Below are 21,087 nucleotides of genomic sequence, written 5' to 3' on the forward strand. Positions count from 1 at the left end.
TCCATTCATCATATTGTAGTAGTCATTCTGCTCAAACAATACCAGTTATCACGATCAAGCAATCAGAATGGTGAAGCAGCAATGTTTACTATTGGCCCCCCAGATCACTAGTAGACCAGAACTGCAAAAGGAAAATGGAAAGAGACAGAAATAGTACCTTGTTGGGAAATTTTGTATACAAGACCTCCTCGAGCCGCCTCGCCAGAACTGTAGTAGTCAACCGCTTCTCCCACTTGTCCGGCAATGGTGTCATTTCTATATACATGAATCTGCCGATTTAAGAATAGTAAAAACAAAACACTCATATACCTTCTATTGGGTTCATAAAAATCAGCCTCATATATATCCAAATTTTGGGAGCTTGGGAAGGCAATTCAACAAATTCAAAAATTAAAGGGGAGTCAATAAGATAAATAACTCTATTTATTGTCAGAGGATCTAAGCAAATTGGGTTCACTACTTAGTTTCAGGATATGCTGCCATTCGACCAGCCGAGCCTCACTAACCAGGCTAGCAGTACAATTTTAATTCACACTTAGTTGAGTGTCAACTCTAACAAACACTCGCATACTCTAAATAAACTCACATCTTTTCACGTATAGCCGTCCGTAGCATCACAAACTGCTGGTCCAGTCTTGAGAGGGCTGCCATGTCCTCCATTGGTTGGTGCTGTAGGAGCCCCATGTCTGACAAGGCAACATAAGAAATTGATGGTTTCAGTTCACAAGAGAGCAGACCAAGTGTGCTTCAAATTATTAATGCAATTGAAATGACGAGCTAGCGAATCATTTTGTATGTTCCCAGGATAGGGATGTTCTGAATGCAAGCAAGGATAGAGCAGGTGTAAATTGTAATATAATGACATATTAGTGCAGAATTTCACCAGTTCTGTCGCGCATATCAGCATTATTGTTTTGCATAGGCAGGATGGATGCAGACTGCTCACAGAGACCATCATGGTTCAGAACTTGCAACAGGCAACAATATACATCAGTAACAGTGTGTTTCAAACTGCATTCCTATTGTCTAACATAAAATGTGAAAGTTTTCTGACATGGAACAGATGTTCTGGATCTTGGGTGTTGTAGCTCTTGCTAAAACACCAGTCATGCAACAAACAGTGACTTGAAACTCCGTACCCCCTTGAAAATTTACCCAATCATACACTAGCCATCGCAGAACCATTTAATCCACTAATCTTCGCTAAAAATAACCGTCACCCACACTGGAATCATTGTGCCATGTAATCAAACCTTTACCAACATGTTTAGTGCATTGAACGCCTGACAAGTTCAACCCACATGCCATTCCAGTATTAAAAAAACCATGCCATTGATATTTGATAACGGTGTTGACCGCAAGGGTGCAAAAAGTTTTGGTACAGGACTCCAGGTCGAGTTTTGGATGGACGAAGAAGGTAAAGATGTTAAAATGTACCAAAAAGATACCGTATTTGTGCTGGATGAAGATGTTGCCTGCCTTGCCGCTTGTGAGTTTTCTCGCTTTTGCCGTTTCTGAGCATTGAAGGTCTTAAGTGCAAACATCAGTTGCGGCTCAACTGGTCCCATCATCATATTGTAGTAGTCATTCTGCTCACACAACACCAGGATATATAAAGACAGCCAAAATGGTAAAAAAACACTAATAATGCTTACTTTTAATTTGCTCCCCAGGAAAGTACTTGATCACTAATAACAGACCAGAGCTTCCGATTGGAAGAATGGAAGGAGGTACCACCCATACCTTGTTTGGAAGTTTTGTGTGCAAGATCTCCTCGAGCTGCATTGCCAGTTTCGGCAACCGACGCCGCCTCTGAGCCGACGATGAGCGTTTCCTTTCCATGCACACTCCAACCTGCCGATTTAAGAATAGTACTCAAAACCCAGTCACGTAACTCCTATTGCACTGGGTTCACAAGATCAGCCATCCGACTAGTTTCAAAAGCTACATGCAATCACTCATAAAGTTGATTCCTGGTTTAGCTGTGTGAGCCAGAAAGTAAAATCGATCGATCTCCTCCTTCTTAGCGAGATACATATACATGTGTGCGTAGATCAAAGAATCGAAAAACTTAGTACAAGTAGAAGTAGTACCCTGAATGTGATCAGTACGTGAAGCCTAGGCAGCACTCGCAGTCACACGGCAGCAGTAATAAGGGGGAAAAAAACTTACAGCCTCTCGCGTATAGCAGTGCGCTGTATCACAATTCACAAACTGCACGTCCGTCATGGGGTGGTCGTCAACCGTACGATCCATCGGCTGGCGCGGCGGCTGCCCGCCAGCGCCGCCGGTGCCAACCTGATCCTCCTGCCCCGACGACATCCCGTACAGGTGTTGGAGACGATCCGGTGGCGGAGATGATCGGATCGGCCCGTACGACGGCCGGCGACGGGAGCGGGGCAGGAAGGTGGGCTATTTGGGGAATGGTCTAGCAAGTGCGAGCGGAAGTGGCTGATATAGGCCGGGGAAGGAAACCCTACTCCCTAGGGAAGGAGGCGCAGGTTGGGTCGCTGCGGGTGGGCCCGGAGTAGCTTGTAGGGCTCGTTTATTTGGATGCCGGAAAGCCGTCGGCTGCGTGGGATTGTCGGAGGCGAGCCAAATCGCGCCGTCGATCCGGCAAACCCAGCGTCCTCAGTCCACACACAATGTCCGGTGTCCAAATAAAAAATCTACACGACGTCCAGTTCAAAACACGCAGATATCAACAATTGCAAAGGGCATTTGCATTAGTAAAGGAGAGAGAGAGAGAGAGAGCGAGTACTGTACAAAACAAAAAACCAACAATTGCAAAGGGCATTTGCATTAGTGAAGCGATATCACCGTAAGTAACGCTCAATCTAGGCAATACTGCTGCTTATGATCATAAGCAACATGGTAAGGTGCTATGGGAACAACATTAAGTACTGTGTAACTATGAAAAATCCAAAAACAATATAATCTGACTTGTAAAAACTTATTGTACGCAAACCGGAACAATATCATGAAACGGAGGTTGTATACAATGTAAGCTTCACACCGCCAAACCTGAGAAGTAGACATTAAATGAAGTACTTCAAAGAGAAGATGGACAAGAATGTATACCGTGGCACATGCCAGTTACAGGCTACGTACTTGCATTCAGATAGATGACACACGTCCAAAATGTTAAAACCAAGCTTTAGGGCAACTCTCACAAAAGTCAAGCCTTCAATGGTGGACCAGATGTGCTGCCTACAATGCTCTTCCAATTTCATGTGCATATCACACATTGGCAAACAATTAAGGCTAGGAAGAATATGTAAGATGTGCACATGATCTAGATCAGCTTGGATCTGCAAACTGCATTTATTGCATCAAATTTATTTTATGTCTAAAACCCAATTCAGGGAATGTTCTAATGCACAGTAACAACATTCGCACAAAAAAAAAGCTCCTGCATGGAGAATTTAGGCATGCATGAGGATAGTGTTACACTGTGGGAGGTGCATTCCTTTGAACTCAGCTGATGATCCAAAGTGGTAGGCTGGCGGAGGCATATGGGATATATATTGGCGGCGAAAAAGGGAATACCTGTATACGCAAGCTCAGCCGAATAAGGGGCAAATGTAGACATGCAATGAGAAGCAACCCGCAGTAAGCATGTGTTCTGAAAGCAAAATTAAGATATGCTACGTATCTTCAACTATTTTGCAAACAATTGTTTTTTTCTTTTCTTTACAAACGAGCAGCTCATCCAAGCTCAACTACTTTTTATTCAGGTTTTACCCCTAACACCTGTTAGGTAGATTGCTTGTTCCAAGAAATACACTAATAGTATAGAATGAAAAAAATATCATTTCTCATCAAAACTAACATTTCCTGAAATTTTTCAATAGGACGAGCAAAATATAAAGTGTTTCCTAATTTTGGAAGTCTGGGGCTATCTCAAATTTTCAATTACTCTGCACTACCAAAAGACAGCAGTGGCAGCAATCCAACAGTCTTCTGTTGGGTAGCTTAATTCTGTAACTTTTGACAAGTGGTAAAGTTTGTGAATAAACCACACTGCCACGAAAAGCTTTAGTACCAAACGGCCTGTAGATCAAACCTCCAAGAGATCATATTTTTACTTTGCTCATTTTGATCTCAGTAACTCAATGCCACCAAAATTTTCAGATGTAATCCCAATGGGATCGACAAAGTTGATAACTCCATCTTGGTTATATGCATGCAAGACGCAAAATCCAGTGCCCCACAGCTGATGCGTGTGACGCATAGAATGCATTTATCATTTATCAATGAGGAAGGTTGTTTTCCACTACTGCAGAATGCAGCATTCGTATCGGCTCATGCATGCAGGCGTGAAGTGTCCCGATGTGAAAAATGTATCCCTGCCGGCGCTAAAGGGCCGTGTGACAGTAGCGAAGGGGTCAAATATCAACAGATCTACTGGAGGTAGCAGCACAAATATTATATACCTACACAGATCTTTAATTGACATTTTGCAATAAGGCTTCAGCCTTCTGAGAAGTAGCATCTACGGTAAATAATAGGCTTTGAATCCTGTAAAACGGATAGAAACAAACTTTATGGGTCTTTCTCTAACAACTTTACGGAGTTGAACAGAGTTGCAGCCTATATGTTACGTTGATGGTACTAATATATGATCATAGCCATTATGCTAGCTTGCCAATGTAAGAGATGTAGCATCGTAACCCAGTATAAGGAAAAGCTTCCTAGCTATGAAGTACTTTCTCAGATTAAATTCACCTGCCAATTTTTATTTTTCATGGTATTTAGGCTTGACTTTGATCACTATTTCTATTAGCATGCACCTAATAAAGCCTGTTCAATTTATAAGGTTATGAATGTATTTTTTAAAGTCCCACCCACATGTACGATTTTATGGTTTTAATTCAATATTTTAAAAGCTACTGGTAATTAAAATCCAAAATTTAACCGAATAAAATAATAGGATTGCAATAAAGTATATGGGTGTTTCTTCCTCCTCCACACCTAAATTTTCTCTTTATTCCTTTCTCAAAATAACCATTTTTCTCTAGTGATGGGACTTTCTTGGTGAGCTATTCGGGTTAGGTTTAGGGGTTTCAAGCTCCGCACGAAGTTTCCTTCGGTCCCCGAGCGTAGAGTAAAGGATGGTCCGGTGAGGGAGATGGTTTGGAGGCCAAGCAGCAAGGGAGTTGCTAGCGGGGTTGGGTGGAGAACGATTTATAGCAGCATTCTAGCAAGGCTAGGTTAATGTGGCGATGGGCCACAGTGGATGATTTTGATTATGGAAGTCATTGGAAACAGGAGGAGGAGGAGGTGACAGAGACATCCCACGTTGAAGGTGCTCTTCATCGAGCGGCTTGAGAGGAACTGATGAAGAAGATCCCATGACCATTGGAACTTGATCCAAGGACTAAATGATTCAGTTGTAAGAGAGGCAAAAGACAAAACCCTAGGTAATAGGTAATCCCTTTTATTGTTTAGACCCCTATGCTCAAACCTTTCAACTATAGTTTATTTGGTTTGCCATTAAATTTTGTTTAAAGATGTTTCGTTTATCTCTAATTTTTAAGAAATTTACACGATACAATTGCCCCCCCCCCCTTTTTCAGTCTGGCTCCATCCCTAGCTCATTATTTGGACTTGGCCTATAATTGAAGTTAGTAAATTGGACATTTTCCAAAATAAAAAGAGAGGTCAAGTATTTATGATGAAGGGAGTAGAAGTCTGCATTTAACGACACCACGCGATCTAATTGTCAGGTTTTGCAGAGCGGTCAATGAATAACGGAATATCTCATGTAGCTCAACTCGGATCCTGCCGCTTGATCTCGATCCGATGTGGACAGTAACTGAAATATTGTCCACCTCGGTCGGTAAACGAGACACTGTGTTCCCCGTCGTCGCCGTGGGAGGCTGACCAGCCTCCCGCCGCTTTCCGACGGCTGTGGGTGGCATTGGGGGTGACAGAAACATTGTCTAATGATCAGCCGCCCCATGATCAACGCAACTCGCTTCTTCATCTCTTATCAGCAGAAGATGATTAGTGATCAGCAGTGTCAGCCATTCAGCATTCATGAAGATGGGCAGAGCTAGCTCCTTAATCGCAGCGGGTGTTGTTCCATGGATGGTGAAAGGTGCGGCGGCTTAATGTCACACTTGGTTTTAAAACAAAACCAGTGTTCCTTATGTGTATGTCAGGATCAAGTTTCATACATATAGTGACATCATCAGTGAATAACAGTAATAGTATCACGTAAAGAAATATAAATAATGACTTATGAGTCTATCAGAGATATACCGCTTAATCTTGGAAACGAAGGCTCCAAACTTCACAGGCAATCGATTGGGAGTTGCGTACACCTAGCATCATCTTCAGTAATTTCATACACATTCTTCTTTTGAGCAGCAGTTAGCAAGGGTGAGTTATACACTTATGGTTGGTACTCAGCAAGGCAAAAAAAAATAACCAGAATAACGATTTAAGTCCATCTTTAAGTTTATTAATCATGTGAGGGTCCAGACCGCTCTTGATCGTCAGCACGACTGATATATCAGTTTTACACTCTACAGAGGTTGTACACTTTCACCACAAAGTCGCGTAAAAGTTCAGAATAACTTTGGACCCAACCATGCTGTGCAAAAGTAGGCACTTATCACACTACCGAGGTGTGATTGCATAAGGATGCTACAAGATCTTTACAAAGATTCCCTAGTAAGTAGTAACCTGCTAAGGTTTCAGGTCGAAGCAAAGCATAAACCTCTCTCAAGGCCGTGAAACTACCATAGAGCAGATCAGCCTGAGGGTCAGGCTATACCCCATCAACGCCTCCCCTCTTGCCCTTTCGGTAAGATTACCCCAGACTAGAGTCTCTAATTAATTAGCCAAGAACAGAGTCATGTAGTTCTTGTGGTTGCACTATTTTCCTTGGTGATCGTTCCATGTTCCAATTAATGTATGGTATTCTTGTAAATAAGTATAGACAGAAGGATTAGGGATACTTGCCTTTCTCCAAAGAAAAGTTGCTCTTACTACTCTTCAGCTCTTGCTCTCTAGAAACTCTTAATCTTCAAAGTTTTCGAACAGCGATCCTTCTACTCGAAGCAAATCATCGGAACAAACATACAAAGCAAACAAACAATTACAACTAAGAACAATACACCAATCAAAGAAAAGCTTGAAAAGAACGTACAAAAGGATATGACTTGATTCTAGGATCACGAAGGTGCATGAAACACTAAGAACGATATTACTGTTGAAAACATACATCTATCGGGGAAACTTTAGTCATAAAGGAAAAGATGCTGCAGTTATTTTTAATCAGAAAACATATATAAAGGAATACTTTTAGAAAATATCCTAAGTTAGAGTTAATTCAATTATATTTGTATCCGAAAAGATGATGTAAAACCTAGTCAACTTTTATTTATAAATATTCATGTACAAATTATGCTATTTAAACATTTAACTTTGGAAAATAAACTATATGTAATAATATCTAATCAATAATTTTATATGTCGCATTGAACTAAAACAAGTTATAATTATGAACTCATTTATGTTGATATTAATCAGATTAACACTTGCTTAAAGAAATCCGATGTATAAACCTAATTAGCTTTTAATTAGAAAAGATAAGTAAATAAGTATTAATCAAAAGTAATATCATATTTATTATTAAAAACACGAAATATGGCGAAACAACGTTGCTAAACTAGAGCTTACGATTAGAAGATTAACATAGCAAGAACCGACTAAACGAAGCTTTAGTTGAGAAGATACACTATTAAAGATTTGGGTTTATAAAAGAAAAGAATTATGTGCTTCATACATTTTAAATTTAGAAATTAATGTAGATCATATTTCAGAGAAATATCCTATGTTAAAATTAACTCACATTATATTTATATTTTAAAAACACGAAGTAAAGCTTAGTCAAATTTTAGTTACAATTGTTCATGTTTAGTTTATACCACTTTGAACATTTAATTTTGAAAAATAACATATGTGGGAACATCTAAGCGCATAACTTTATGATTCGTGTTGAACTAACCAAATTATAATTCAAAAATACATTTATATGTATAATTGGCTAAATTAACATTTAATTACGAAAACTCGAGTTATAACAAATGTAACTTCTATTTAGAAAGCAAATCGAATAAACAATAATCAATTTAATTTGACGTATAACTCTAATTACATTTTATTTAGAAAACTCCATTAAATTGTATTAGTCAAATTAACATTAACTAGGAAAAACCAACATGTAAACCCTAATTAAATTTTATTAAGAAAAGACATTCAAATAGATATTAATCAAATTTGATTTTAAAGTAAATTCTTAAAACACATATTAGGGTAAACATCATGACTAGTGCGTACTTTATATTGAGACGAAACTAACACAGTGAGAATGAACTTAAATGGATACGGAACGCGATATCTATGGTTAACTAAGGATTGTAGGATCTAATCATGATTAACCATATACTCTAGGGGCTAGCAGAGAAGAAACCCTAGACTCAGTGAATAGTCACTGCAAGTAGATGAATCCTCAGGGTTAGATTGGCAAAAGGATAGGGCTAGGGCTCGGTTGCAAGGATCTAAAAGGTTTAGGGGGTTCCTGAGAAACTTGCAAGACACAAGAACTAATCTAATCATCACAGGACCTTCCAGGGACCAACTCGCAAAAGCTTGGCTTCTAATGGCCATGGCGGATGGTGGTTCTAGCAGATCAAATCGCCAGCATTCCGGGCTGCGAGAGGCTCGAGTGGGTGGCGCATTGGAGAGAAGAGGTGGAGGGAAACTCGTGGTCATGTTCACCGGCGGCGGGGGTGGACGGAGCCGTCGGGGATTTGGACGGCGGCAGCGGAGTCTCGGCCTTCTTGCGGGGGCGGTACTTCGGTGGCGATTTGTTGACGGGGGGCGGTGGAGGAGCTGCAGCTCGGCATCGTGAAGCTCCTCGCGATGTCCGTTTACTCCTTCTAACGGCGGCGTGACGAAATCAAGCACGGAAGATGGCCGGCGGCGCTCGGCTCGGCGGACGGCTCGGGCGACGGCAGGCGAGGGGAGGGGCTTGGCCTACTATTTATAGGGTGCAAGGGCATGCCCTGGCGTGCAGCGCATGCACGCCAAGAACGGTGGCGGTGGTGTAGGCGCAACGCACCTGGAGAGCAGGCGACAGGTAGCCTCGATTGGGTCGAAGCGGGCTAACGGTTGATAGGCTGGACTGGAGCGGGTCGAGGCCACGAGCTCGGCCCAAAAAGATAGGGTAGGTTTCCTTTTCTTTTTATTTCCAGAAATAATTTCTCGTGTAAAGAAAAATCCAGAGAATTCTAGATAAATCATTTAAACCATGTAAGATACTCTGAAAATACCCAAAATTCCAGAAATATCCTAGAGATAGTTTGGGCCACGAGGAGTCCAAATAAAATACTTGGAGCTCGTGAAAAAGAAATTAGAACCCTCTAATAAATAGACTTAGCTCTAGGAAAATAAGAATAATACCTAGAAAAAACTGAAAAATTCTTAGAAGAACCTAATCGTCGTCTAAACGCACTTTTAAACCTTTTCACTCAAGAAACACCAAGATGCATCAGCATAAATGCAACACACACTAAACAACACTTTTTAATTTAGAAAAACAACCAATTGTTTTTCCTATACTACATTTCTTGTCAAGAAAATAAATGTTGAAAAAAAATTAAAATCATGAGAAAATTATTATTTAATTATTTTTTCTAATTCCCTCGTGGAATTCCAAAAATTTCAGGGTGCGACACTTAGACCTTGTTTGGTAGGGCTCCAACTCTGGGTGGAGCTGCTCCACTCCAGAACTCCAGGTGGAGCTAGCTCGGGATGGAGTTAGAGCTGTCTGATGGAGGTGTTTGGCTGGGAGGGTGTCCCCAGCTCTAGAAAAGAGGAGTTTGAAGGTGAATTATCATTCTTGCCCCCAACTCATGATCCCACCTGTCATCCTCTTATTCCCCTCTTCTTCTTCCTCAGGTAGCCAAGCAGCTCGTGCAGGATAGGCATGGTTGAGGTGGCAGCGTGGCAGGATAGGCACGGCGGCATGGTGGGATGCGGCGGGGCAGCAGGGTGGAACTTTTATGTTGCTTTCATACGCCATAGGCACAACTGTGAGCATGGTGCTGCAAGATGCATTGAGCATTTCATCGAACACCTATAGGGCACCTTGTGATGAGCAGCGGCAGCCACCTCTGCACCTCCCATGCGCAGCTGCGCTCATCTTCTACAGCGGATGGGCCACACCTCGAGCGGTAGTGGATGGGCTGGGAGCATCGCCTTGGGAAGTGGCTCGCGGAAGATGCTGTTGACCTCGTCGGCGGCAACGAATTCTAGCGGTGTCACGCGGCTCGCGCCTCCACCGTACTCAGCAAGACGCCACCAGCTGGGCGAGAGGCGCTGCACACCGCTTAGACTGCAATAGGGGAGAGGCAGCGGCGAGCTGGCGACCTTGGCGCTTGCGGGGCGAAGGGACAGGCCGCGAAGCTTCAGGTGAGTTCGGGAAGATGGTCGAGGAATGGCTTGCTCCAGAGATGGTTGGCGACCAGCCTACTGGTGCTGCTCCCTCCAGCTCCAGCGCCGCCCCGGACCCGGCGCGGTCGTGGCCGTGGACGCCGCCGCGCAGGATGGGGGCAGCGGCCGGGCCAGTGGCGCGTCCAACGGGGCCACGGCGGCTCCGCAGGGCGGGGTAGGCGGCTCCGTGGGATGAGGGCAGTGGTCGGCCAGCGGCGTGCCCGACGGGGCCACGGTGACCACACGGGCGAATGCGGTCGGGAAGGGCAGCAGGAAGGGCCGGCCGGCGGTGCGTTGACGGGAGGGTCGGGTGGACGACGATGGGGGAGGAACAGGTGGGCGCGAGGCGAGGAACAGGCGTGCGGGAGGGAGTCACGGCGCGGGGGGCTCGGGAGAAAAGAAGCGAACCGTTTTTTTAACCAGTGGCATTGGTGGGTAATTACCCACCAACTCCATGAGGAGGTTCATATTGGGTGATTTTGGAGCAAACCTCCATTTGCACTATAGCTTCATGGAGTTGGCAGCTTCATGGAGTTTTGGAGCTGGGATGTTTGGTTGCAAAATTGGTTGGAGTTGCTGAAGTTTAGCTCCAGAGCGATACCAAACACGCCCTTAAGATGGGTGTGAAGACAGCGGCCGCCTCATCTGGTTGCCTCCTTGCCTCACCATGGCAGCCACCGATATGCTCCTTTCCCCTGACTTGAAGCATCGGCAAACAACAACGCCTCCATTGGAGGACAGTACCTCCATGGCCACCATCTCCTCCCTCTCCGGTGGCGCGCTCACCTCACCTCCATCCTGCAGTTTCGCGTGCGCGTCCACGTTGCGCGCGATTCATTCTCTGGGCCTCGGCAGTAAACTAGGCCGAGCTGGTTACTATCGGCCCACGCGACGCTCCCGCTCGCCTCCGCCGGCTCGGATCCTGCCGCTCGTTCTCGATCCGACGGCTTCCGTGGCCTCCTGGGGTGGACGGTAAATGAGATACCGTCCACCCGGTCGGTTAGCGAGACACCGTCCGCCCCCCGATCCCCGTCTCCGCCGCGGTCCACCGGCCTCCCGCCGCCTGCCGTCGGTGATGGGACCCGGTCGTCCCGTCCCGCCGCGCGCGCATGAGGATCCTTCGAGCGGCGCACCTCGAGCGGCTCTGCCTGGCATTTCCGCGACGCGCGCGCCGTCTGTAGCATGCCGCGCCCGCGCCGGCGCGTTCTCGCCCGCAGGTAAGGTAACACCACCACCGTCGCCTGCCATCCATCAGATTCAGAGGCCGCCCTCTGCCCCTCTGCACACGGACACCTCCGAGCAGGTGGTCCAACCGCGCGCCACAAGCAAATCGGCCATGCCCCCTCCGGGCCTTCCGCACGAACGGCGCGGCGTCGCCGTGACTGCGGCACCCCACCGCCACGAGCTGAAAAGTGAAGGCGTCTCTGCCAAACACGTCACAGGGGAAATCATGCCCCTGCGATACTATATGGTCGTGAAGGTGGTGAGCTTCCAAAGCATCCATGCCTCCGATGCCAGTTCTGATGGAGGACAGTGGCGCCGAGATAAGACCAATGCCATGGCCATCTTTCCGCTGCTATCTTTCCTCAAGTACAACTGAAGCATGAGCAACTACTAGCGGAGCTTGCTGTTTTCCATAGCACAGTAGTGTAGCTATTATCTACATGGCCTCAAGTCCAACTCGCAACTCGCAACTAGATTCCCAGTGTCCAGTACCAAAGATAACCCTCGATCCAGACGCAGCAGGTCAAGTCACCAATCCATTCTTTTCTTTCCTTGATTGGAATGATGTAGCAAGAACCAGTAAGCTGTACATCCGAACTTTCTTAACTCAAAGAAAAGAAAATCATCAAAGATTTGGTGAGAAACCGATCGATGTTCTAGCAATCGAGAGCACCGACGTGGAAGTCGAACAAGAATGCCGCGGTGTATAATGTATATGATCCTTTCAGCAAGGCATGTATAAATCTCTGTTTCCTAATGCTTTTGTGCAGTGCTTCAAGTTTGAGGATCATTTTAGAGTTAAGGGTAACAAAATTTGGTGCGTTAATATCAAACGCAGATCACGGCAGCTTTTTTAGAAGAACATTTCCACCCCCTTTTCAGTCATTTTTCTCTCCCTCCTTTCTTTACTGTATTTTTCTGATTGATTTACCGTATCTTTGTCAGTTGGTCTTTTGATCATGCTATTTTGCAATGCTGATGTGTCACAACGCGTCTAAAAACTGACTAAAATCTGAAATCAGACGCAAGAATTGCCAGTGGATTTCACTCGAAGGAATAACAGTTTGGATATGCTATTGCTAAAGTTTAGCCCATCTAAAATTTAGCACTACCATCCACCATTTGGAGACATGGCTAATGATAAAGCTAAAATCCATGAAATGTCACTTTTACCCCTTTATCCCCTCACCTACCCGTTTCTCTCTCCCTTTTTTGTCTTTTCACAAACCATTAACACACATTAGCTCCTCCCCACCCGCTAATGCTTTTTGCACCTTTTTAGGTGGGCTAAAGTTTAACCCTCTCATAATTCTCATGTTTGGATGGGCTAATATGTATAGGTGCTAAACTTTAACACTTTCATCCATTAGCTCTCGGATCCCTCGGACCAAATGCTACTCGCACCCAAGCAGCACCAACTGCCCAACAACCGCACTTACACCAGAGCTGACGACCGCCACATATAAAACACGCGCGCAACGATGGAGTCGGCTCATGAATAAGCTACATTTAGGTGGTCAATATCAGGTGGCATAAGGTTGCATGGAAAATTTTGGTTACCGGGCAAAACCAATTCAGGAAATAGGTGCTCCAAATTTAGACAAGACAAACAGGAGGAAGACAACATGTTAACACAGCTGATGAGAGCTCAGGATATGGTTTTAATTGTACAGATCATCTCCATTACTCAAGCGGATAACAGTAGAGTAAAACTCTTGGTCTCTCCCTCAAATATGAAACATATTACTATGCATCTGTCAACCTTCCTCCTGACACCAAAGTAGGGAGTGCTTATTGCTTGGAGGTATCGGATACTCAAGAGTACTGAGGGCCTTATTGGCAACCCTAGCTGTATTTCAGTCGCTCTCTTCATCATAGCAAGGTAGTCATTCTGCGTTAGGAAAAAGAAGCTCATGATAAATTATCGCATCCTGGTCTTTTTCTCGGACAGGGATTATTCATCTTGCTCCCCATCAGAATCAATCCAAAAAAGCAGCTAATGGCAACTTGGCAAGTTTGGACTACATTTGCACTTGTTCAGTTGTCCAGTGTTATCAAATGGAATGATCTTCTGAATGAAAGCAAGGATAGAGCAGACATATTAGTACAGAATTTTACCAGTCCTGTCGGGCTCATCTGCATTGTTCTGCACATCAGCCGGGAGGGATGCAGATTTCTCACAGGGATCACCATGGTTCTCATCCTGTAACAGGCAAAAGTATAAATCAGTAACATGGAACGTTGTTCTGCGTCTTCCCATCATCTAAAGAAAATGTGGATATGTTTTCTGCCGCAGAACCGTTGTCCTGGGTCTTCAGTTTTGTAGCTCTTGCTAAGATATCAGTCATAAAACGAGCTATGACTTGTAACCCATGCTACAAAGGCGGAACAGGTCAAGCAAACCACCAACTAATTCTAGGAAAATTTTGATGATTTGCCACTGCAAATTCATCCAACCTCAGACTAGCCATCGAAAAACATCTAATCCCATTAATCCTCTCACTGGAAATGCCCACCATGCCCCCTCATCTTCTTTCTCTCCTTCCCCTCAAACCCATGTCATCACCACCTTGCTAACACATTCAGTGCCAGACAAATCCAGCATCCACGTCGCTGATAATGGTGTTGACCCCATGAGGCCAAAATTGCAAGTAGTTTTGGTCTCGGTCAAATTTTGAAACGTAATATGACAGAAGAAAAAAAATACCACAGTCATTGTGCTGGATGAAGATGCTGTCTCCCTAGTCATTTGTGGGTTCTGTTGATTTACACGGTTCTTCAAAGTCTTAACAGCACACAGTACTTGTGGCTCAATTGGCCCCTTCATCATATTGTAGTAGTCATTCTGCTCAAACAACCAGAATGGTGAAACACAGAAACATCAAGTTCATTTTTATCCCCAGAAAGGTACTTGATCACTACTAGTAGACAAGAGCTGCAAAAGGGAAAAGGAAAGAGAGCAATACCCTGTTTGGGAATTTTCTATACAAGATCTCCTCAAGCCGCTTCGCCAGTTCTGGCAACCGCTTCCGCCACTGGACCGACATTTGTTTCCTTACTGTTAACTCGAATCTGCCCATTTAAGAATGGTAAAAGACGGAATCCAGTCAATCAGTCATGTACCTACTATTTGGTTTACAAAATCAGCCACAGTGCATCATCCATTTTTTTTCCTTAGTAATTATGGATAAGAAATCATTTAGGCATTCGCCATTTTTAGTTTCAGGATATGCTGCCGTTCGGCCAGCCGATCCTCACTAACTCCTTACTCCTACTACAATTTTAATTCCCTGACTACAAAATAGTGTTGCATCTAGTTAGGTCTACACAAATAAGCACTCACATAACCATCTAAAAAAACTCACATCTTTCCGCGCAGAGTGGTCCGTAGCATCACAAACTGCCGGTCCACTCCTGAGGGGGCTGCCATGTCCTCCACCAGCTGGTCCTCCCCGTCGGCGCCCGCGACACCAACGCCGCTGCTGCCCCGATGGTCTGGTGATGGAGACGACGGAGCGGGGGTCGCGGACGTGGAGGAGGACTGGAGGAGGGTTGTTCTTGGGAAGCGTGGGGGAGGGGCTGAAGGGAAGGAGAGGCGTCGACCGCCCTCCGGTCTCCGCCGATTCGGTCGCCGCGAGTCGTCACTGCGGTGGGCCCGGGGGCCGTCTCGAACCCGGGACTTGACTTACGCTTCACTGGTGGGACCGTGGAACATTTGAGGACATTCTCTGAATTTATTTACCAGGATTAATTTCATTTTCACAGGGTGTTATGAACTTAGCAAGTCGTTGGAATTTTACCGGAGTTTACGCTGCCATCGCCGCTAAATAAGTAGAGGCCGGTGTGTTTTAAATTAGAAATGCAACTGAAGCAAAATTTGTGAATCTAGAAAAATTAAAACAACTAATAATTTAGAACGGAGGAGAACGATATCGATTTGGATGGCATTCTCTCACTTCAATTTTAGCACGAAATAGAAACCGGTACCATTCGCGATAACATGACAATCTCTGCAGTTCTGCATGCACTGACATAATAAGCACGCAGAGATTGAAAAGAATATTCAATCAATGAAGTATACTATACTACAACCAAAGCAAATATCAGGTCCATGTGGCTATAGTAAGCAAGGGTCATCCAATACTACCAGAGTCAAAAATTTATCTGTATCTGCAATTGATGAGAACCAATGTACATTTCATATTCATTGGATAGATCAATGGTACACATAAGATCCAAGGACAATCTGACTTGTAAAAAACTAAGTTAGCTTTTGAGCCTCCTATCTATGTGAACTGGACAAATAATGTGAAATGGAGTTAGTGTAATGTTAGTTTCATTTCACACCGTTGAACCTGAAATGTAAAAATAAAAGGCAGTAACTGTCACCAGGATTCAGCCTTCAAGGGAAGATGGACAAGAATACTATAGCACACATGCCAATTAGTAGGCCTATTTGCATATTTGAATTATATTACTTTAATAATTCAGAGAGATGACATCGCAATGTTAATATCGAAACTGTAGTGCAACTCTCACAAAGAAAAGGCCTTAAATGATGTGAGCGCAAGACAGTAATTGCAACTCTTCAACCTAAGAGTGGACAAGAATGTGATGACTACTCCCTCCATTCAAAAAACAAAACATTTTAGGATTGTCCTAAGTCAAACTTTTTTAAGCTTGACGAAGATGATAAAGAAAACTACATATATTTATGTATGATACAAACTGTTTAGCCCAAGCCCAGTTCAGCCCACTGTTTTTTTTAAGAGACACCGCTGATACAAACTGCGGACCCATTCGTAACACGGACAAACAGAATGGGCCTCGGCCCAGTTCCTCGCTACACAGTCAGCAAACTAACTGGCACCTTTTACCCGAAGTTCGCAAAATTTCAGCACAGAAAAAACCTTCGACGCGAAGGCGCCTGCCCCCATGCCGTCGTCGCCGGCGATGGCGTCGCGGCACCCGCCGCCGCGTCAGGAGCTCGACCTCGACGCGTTCCTCCCCTCCTCTCCAACCTCCTCCACGTCCTCCGACGCCGACGCTGACCACCGCCGCGCCGTCGACGACCTCCTGCTCCTCCTCTCCTCCCTGCTTTCTTAACAAAGGCAACACAACCATCGCTCTCAAGCCTGGACGACTCAAACTACATATATTTATGGTATGAAAACTACATATATCAAATGTACAGTAGCAGCATTAGCAAAAGAAAGAATAAATAGCTCTCGCATGGTGAATTTTGGTGAGAGAACACTGTTACAGCATGGGAGGTGCAGCCCTTGGAACTCGCAAATGGTAGGCTGGGTTAGCGTGGATCACATCAGAACTGCCAGAGGCACAAAGGGGATACCAATGACATTCACAGGTTCAGCCATGGCATGGATCACTTGTAACAGAATGTCACTTGCTAGCTCCCGAAAAAAGGTAATTGGTTGGGAATGCTAAGACGTCTAGCACACAGGAATACAAAGCAAGCATGTGTTACGAAAAGCAATTAAGATGCTAAGGAACTTCAACTACTTAGCGAACAATTTTTTTCCTTTCTTCAAGAATGGGCAGCTCATGCCAAGCTCAACTATTTTTTCCTTCAGGTTTTACCCCAACCATCTGCTATGCTAGATTGCTTGTTCCAACATATTAATTATCACCATACCGATGCGTCAGAGTGAGAATAGTAGAGAAAAGATGAAATTATTATTTATTGTCAAAACAAACATCTGCTGAATTTTGCAACAAAACAAAGTGGTTGCTTTCAATCTCTCAAATAATCAATTACTCTGCACTACCAAAGGAATTGCAGCAACCCCACAGTATTTGGTAACTTAACTGTTGATTCTACAACTTTTAACAATGTAGCAAAGTTTGCACATCACTGCCAGATGGAAGGTTTATTACCAAACGGCTTGTAAATGTAACCACCAAGATGATTTACTTTACTCATTTCTCAGTAAATGAATTCGATGCCACTAAACTTTTCAGATGTAACCCCAATGGAATCCACAAAGTTGACCAATCATTGCCCAACAGCTGATGCCATGCATAAAACGCATGGCATGACGGAACCAGATGCTACCTGATATCAAAATTACGGCAATCAACCAAGATAATGTTTTAGGTGGCAGACGACTAAACCTCCATGGTGCATAAACTTTGTTAGTACTGCCTAAATCGCAGCATTCTAATCCGTTGCTAGTGTTCAAGACAAGCGGGGAAAGCATTGTGTGCTAGAAATTTGAATTGTTGCAGATCAAAAGCCATATTAAGTAGTGATGGCAATCTTAGCAAAACAGAATTGTACACACACACACACACATAATTTGCAATTTTTACCTACGAAAACTGAAATCAGAACACTATTACAGTGCAATGATGTGGAAGACTTAATCTAGTAGCAGAAGCAGAATTATAAAGAATAGATTAGGCTCCTCAGATGCTTACATGGACAGTGCAGCAACCACAGGCATATGCGATGAAGCCAGAAATCGAGATCCGTTCTTGAATTTGTATATCTGATTTTCTTGCTTCACTTGTACTGAACCACGCAAATCCTTAGCCTTGGCACTCTCTGTCTGACAGGCAGTCAGGATAGCATCAACATTGTCCATCTGAAAAGCCGTCAAGATAATCTGCAGATCCTTAGTATTTGGCTTTGCGGCTTTGGCGACAGGACCCAAGCCTGGTGGAACAGAAGCTGCCCCTTCCCATTGGGCAGAAGAGCAGCCTGGGAATCTCTCCCTCCGATGCCACCGGGAATCTCTGTCCGGCACCAGTGGTGTGGAGACCTCGATGGACATGTGGAACACAGAGGCAGCGGTGGCAGAGGCACTGTTGGGCATGACGCGGCAGGCGGCGAAGAGGCTGCCGGCAATGGGCACAGCCTGGCCAACAAAAGGCAGGTTCTTGTCGCAGACCTTCTCCCACGTCTTCTCCACCACATGGAAAGCGTAGGTGCCCGTCTCTTCTTGTTGCAGCGAAAGCAAGATGTGGGAGCCGACGGCAGCGTAGGATGAGACCGAGATGTCGGGCGGGTACCGGAAATCCCATGGATCCAGGGAGCAAGGGAAACAGGGAGGTGGCGGCAAGCTCTTCCAGGAGGGACAGCCGTCGTGGTAGATGCAGGCGACACCCTTCTTGAAGCTGAGGGACTCGAACCATGGCGGGAAGTCGAGATTCAATCTGCGATGGACCTTGGGGCGGCGTGAGATGGCGTATACCTTGCCTCCGTGCGAGATCAGGATGGGTTCTTCTTTGGGGACGGAGAGCTCCGGGCCCCGGAGCGTACCGGCGGCCGGCGTGCTCGGTTCGTAGATGATGGTGCTCCCTCCTAGCCCACCGACGCCGACGATCCAGGTGCCGTGCTTTGAATGCGCGGCGACAAAGGACATGCCGTGCTCGGCGCCAGGCAAGACGGCAAGAGTGCGGGCGCTCGGCGGCGGCTCGTTACCTCCGGCGACGGCAGCAGCGTCAACCATGAAAACGGAGTAGGACGACGGCTGCTCGGCCATGAGCGCCCCCACAAGGAAAACCGGCTTGGCGAACTCCGTCGTCGTCGCCCGGCTTGGCGTGCTTGGGTGGTGGTGAACCTGCCGTATCGCCGCGGTGCCGCCGCTTGGTCACCTTCTTCGACTCCATCAACTGCGGCAGGGGAGGGGAGGGGAGCGGCGGCGGGCGGTGAACGAGGAAGCGCGGTGCCGGTTGATTGCATCCGTGCCCTAGGAAGCGCGGAACAAGGACTCTCCCGCTGCTGCGAGAGTTGTTTGCTTTGCCATAACGAGAGTTGTGTGCCTATCAAACTAGAAAAAAAAAATCATGCTATCTATTTTGAGTATTTATAAATATTTAGAAAAAAAATATATAGCCACAAAATATCAAACGCATAGGGCGTGCAGGCTTGCAGATTGCAACAACGGATTTATCATAGTTAAAACATACATGGCCCAAGTTGTTCACTTGCAAAACGATCAGTGTAGTACACTACAGTGCTTTCTGGCGTGCTTGCTTCTAGCATACAAATAAAGAGCTTCCTGTCCCAGAAAACGGACACCAAGTAGGACATCCCCGCGGACGCAGCCAGTGCTTAATTGGATGCAATCTCTGAATAAAGAAAAAGAAATAATCAATACCAACTAAGGGGGAATATAGTGGATCATAGCATCGTTATGCGTCCTCGAACCAATGCTTCTTTTTAAAAGAGAAATATGTAACCAATCCACACCGCATTAATTAAAGGGTAAACGAATTACTTTATAGTTTCCAGCAACATGAAACATTCCAACTATATATGCTAATTAGTAGGTACTGTTAGTCTGTTACTCTGTCACACTTTTATTTTCAAAACTAGATTTAACAAGCAACAGAATCACCCTTGCATTCCAATCAAGATCCCAGACACGCCCCACGTTTCATAAAACCTTCTTTTAATTTCAAAATCCAAATTTAGAATCTTGAAGATTTTGTGATTAAATAATAAAATCAAATTGTGCCTGAAACCATGTACCAATTAAACCACAACTAGTGAGATAAAAATATGAATTCTCAAACATGGGTCATAGGATTGTAGCCCACTAGAAAAGTGCGCCGTACATTGTCATTTGTGAGGAATGAAGGCATAATTACACATACAATCATTCTAAACACATCTGACTAGTGACTAACAAATGGAAAGTGCATATATAAAATGAATGTTGCACAATGTTTCGACAAAGCTAAGGCTATAACTAGGCAGTCAGGTTCTACCCAGCGCCGAGCCCACCTGGGCTGCCGAAATGTTTCCAGGCAGCATGGTAGTATACTAAGTCCTAACATGTTAGATCATGCAAGTAATTTTCATATCATGCATGCTAAAACAGAGAAATTGGCGCACCCTACGCTCCATCTTCCTCTATCTCTCTCCAATCGTCCCACTGTCCTACATAAGCACATGAGAGTTCAGTAGTTCTAGTATACTAAACGTACACCAGCATTACAGATTCTCATACATACAATTCTTCCGTCCTGCTCAGAAAAGGTTAACAGATATACTGCTAGACAGAATGTTTTGGTCATGCTAAATCTGTCTCAGATGAGCATGAGATTGCATATCTTGGTCCCCATATCCTTCAAAGACTTGAGAGCTAACATTTATAAATGATATACATACTTTTTTTTTCCAACTAAATGTCTAAAAATCAAAGTGTGAGGATAACAGCCCAGCCAAGCTGTGTCATGAACTCATGATCAACCAACCTTGCTATAAATAATACACATGCATAATTTATACCAGCCTCAAAAGCCATGGTAATTTACAATTTACCATCACCAAGTTAATTCTCTCATGCAAATAGAACAGAGTTGCGGCCTATGTTACAAGTT

The 21,087-nt window shown here is 44.7% G+C and overlaps 1 protein-coding gene across 1 annotated transcript; it reads right to left on the reverse strand.

The window, feature by feature from the left end:
• Positions 1–13,328: 13,328 nt before the first annotated feature.
• Positions 13,329–15,351, reverse strand: LOC101761393 (probable histone acetyltransferase HAC-like 1). The gene is made up of 5 exons (XM_004951893.4): positions 15,099–15,351; positions 14,700–14,805; positions 14,441–14,578; positions 13,852–13,936; positions 13,329–13,624 (listed from the first exon to the last, which is right to left on the reverse strand). Exons 1-5 carry the CDS (start codon positions 15,161–15,163, stop codon positions 13,620–13,622), a joined length of 399 nt encoding a protein of 132 aa, XP_004951950.1. The 5' UTR covers positions 15,164–15,351; the 3' UTR covers positions 13,329–13,619.
• Between the last annotated feature and the right edge of the window lie 5,736 nt (positions 15,352–21,087).

The sequence above is a fragment of the Setaria italica genome, chromosome I, assembly GCF_000263155.2.
Source record: "Setaria italica strain Yugu1 chromosome I, Setaria_italica_v2.0, whole genome shotgun sequence".
In the NCBI taxonomy this organism is placed as follows: Eukaryota; Viridiplantae; Streptophyta; class Magnoliopsida; order Poales; family Poaceae; genus Setaria; species Setaria italica.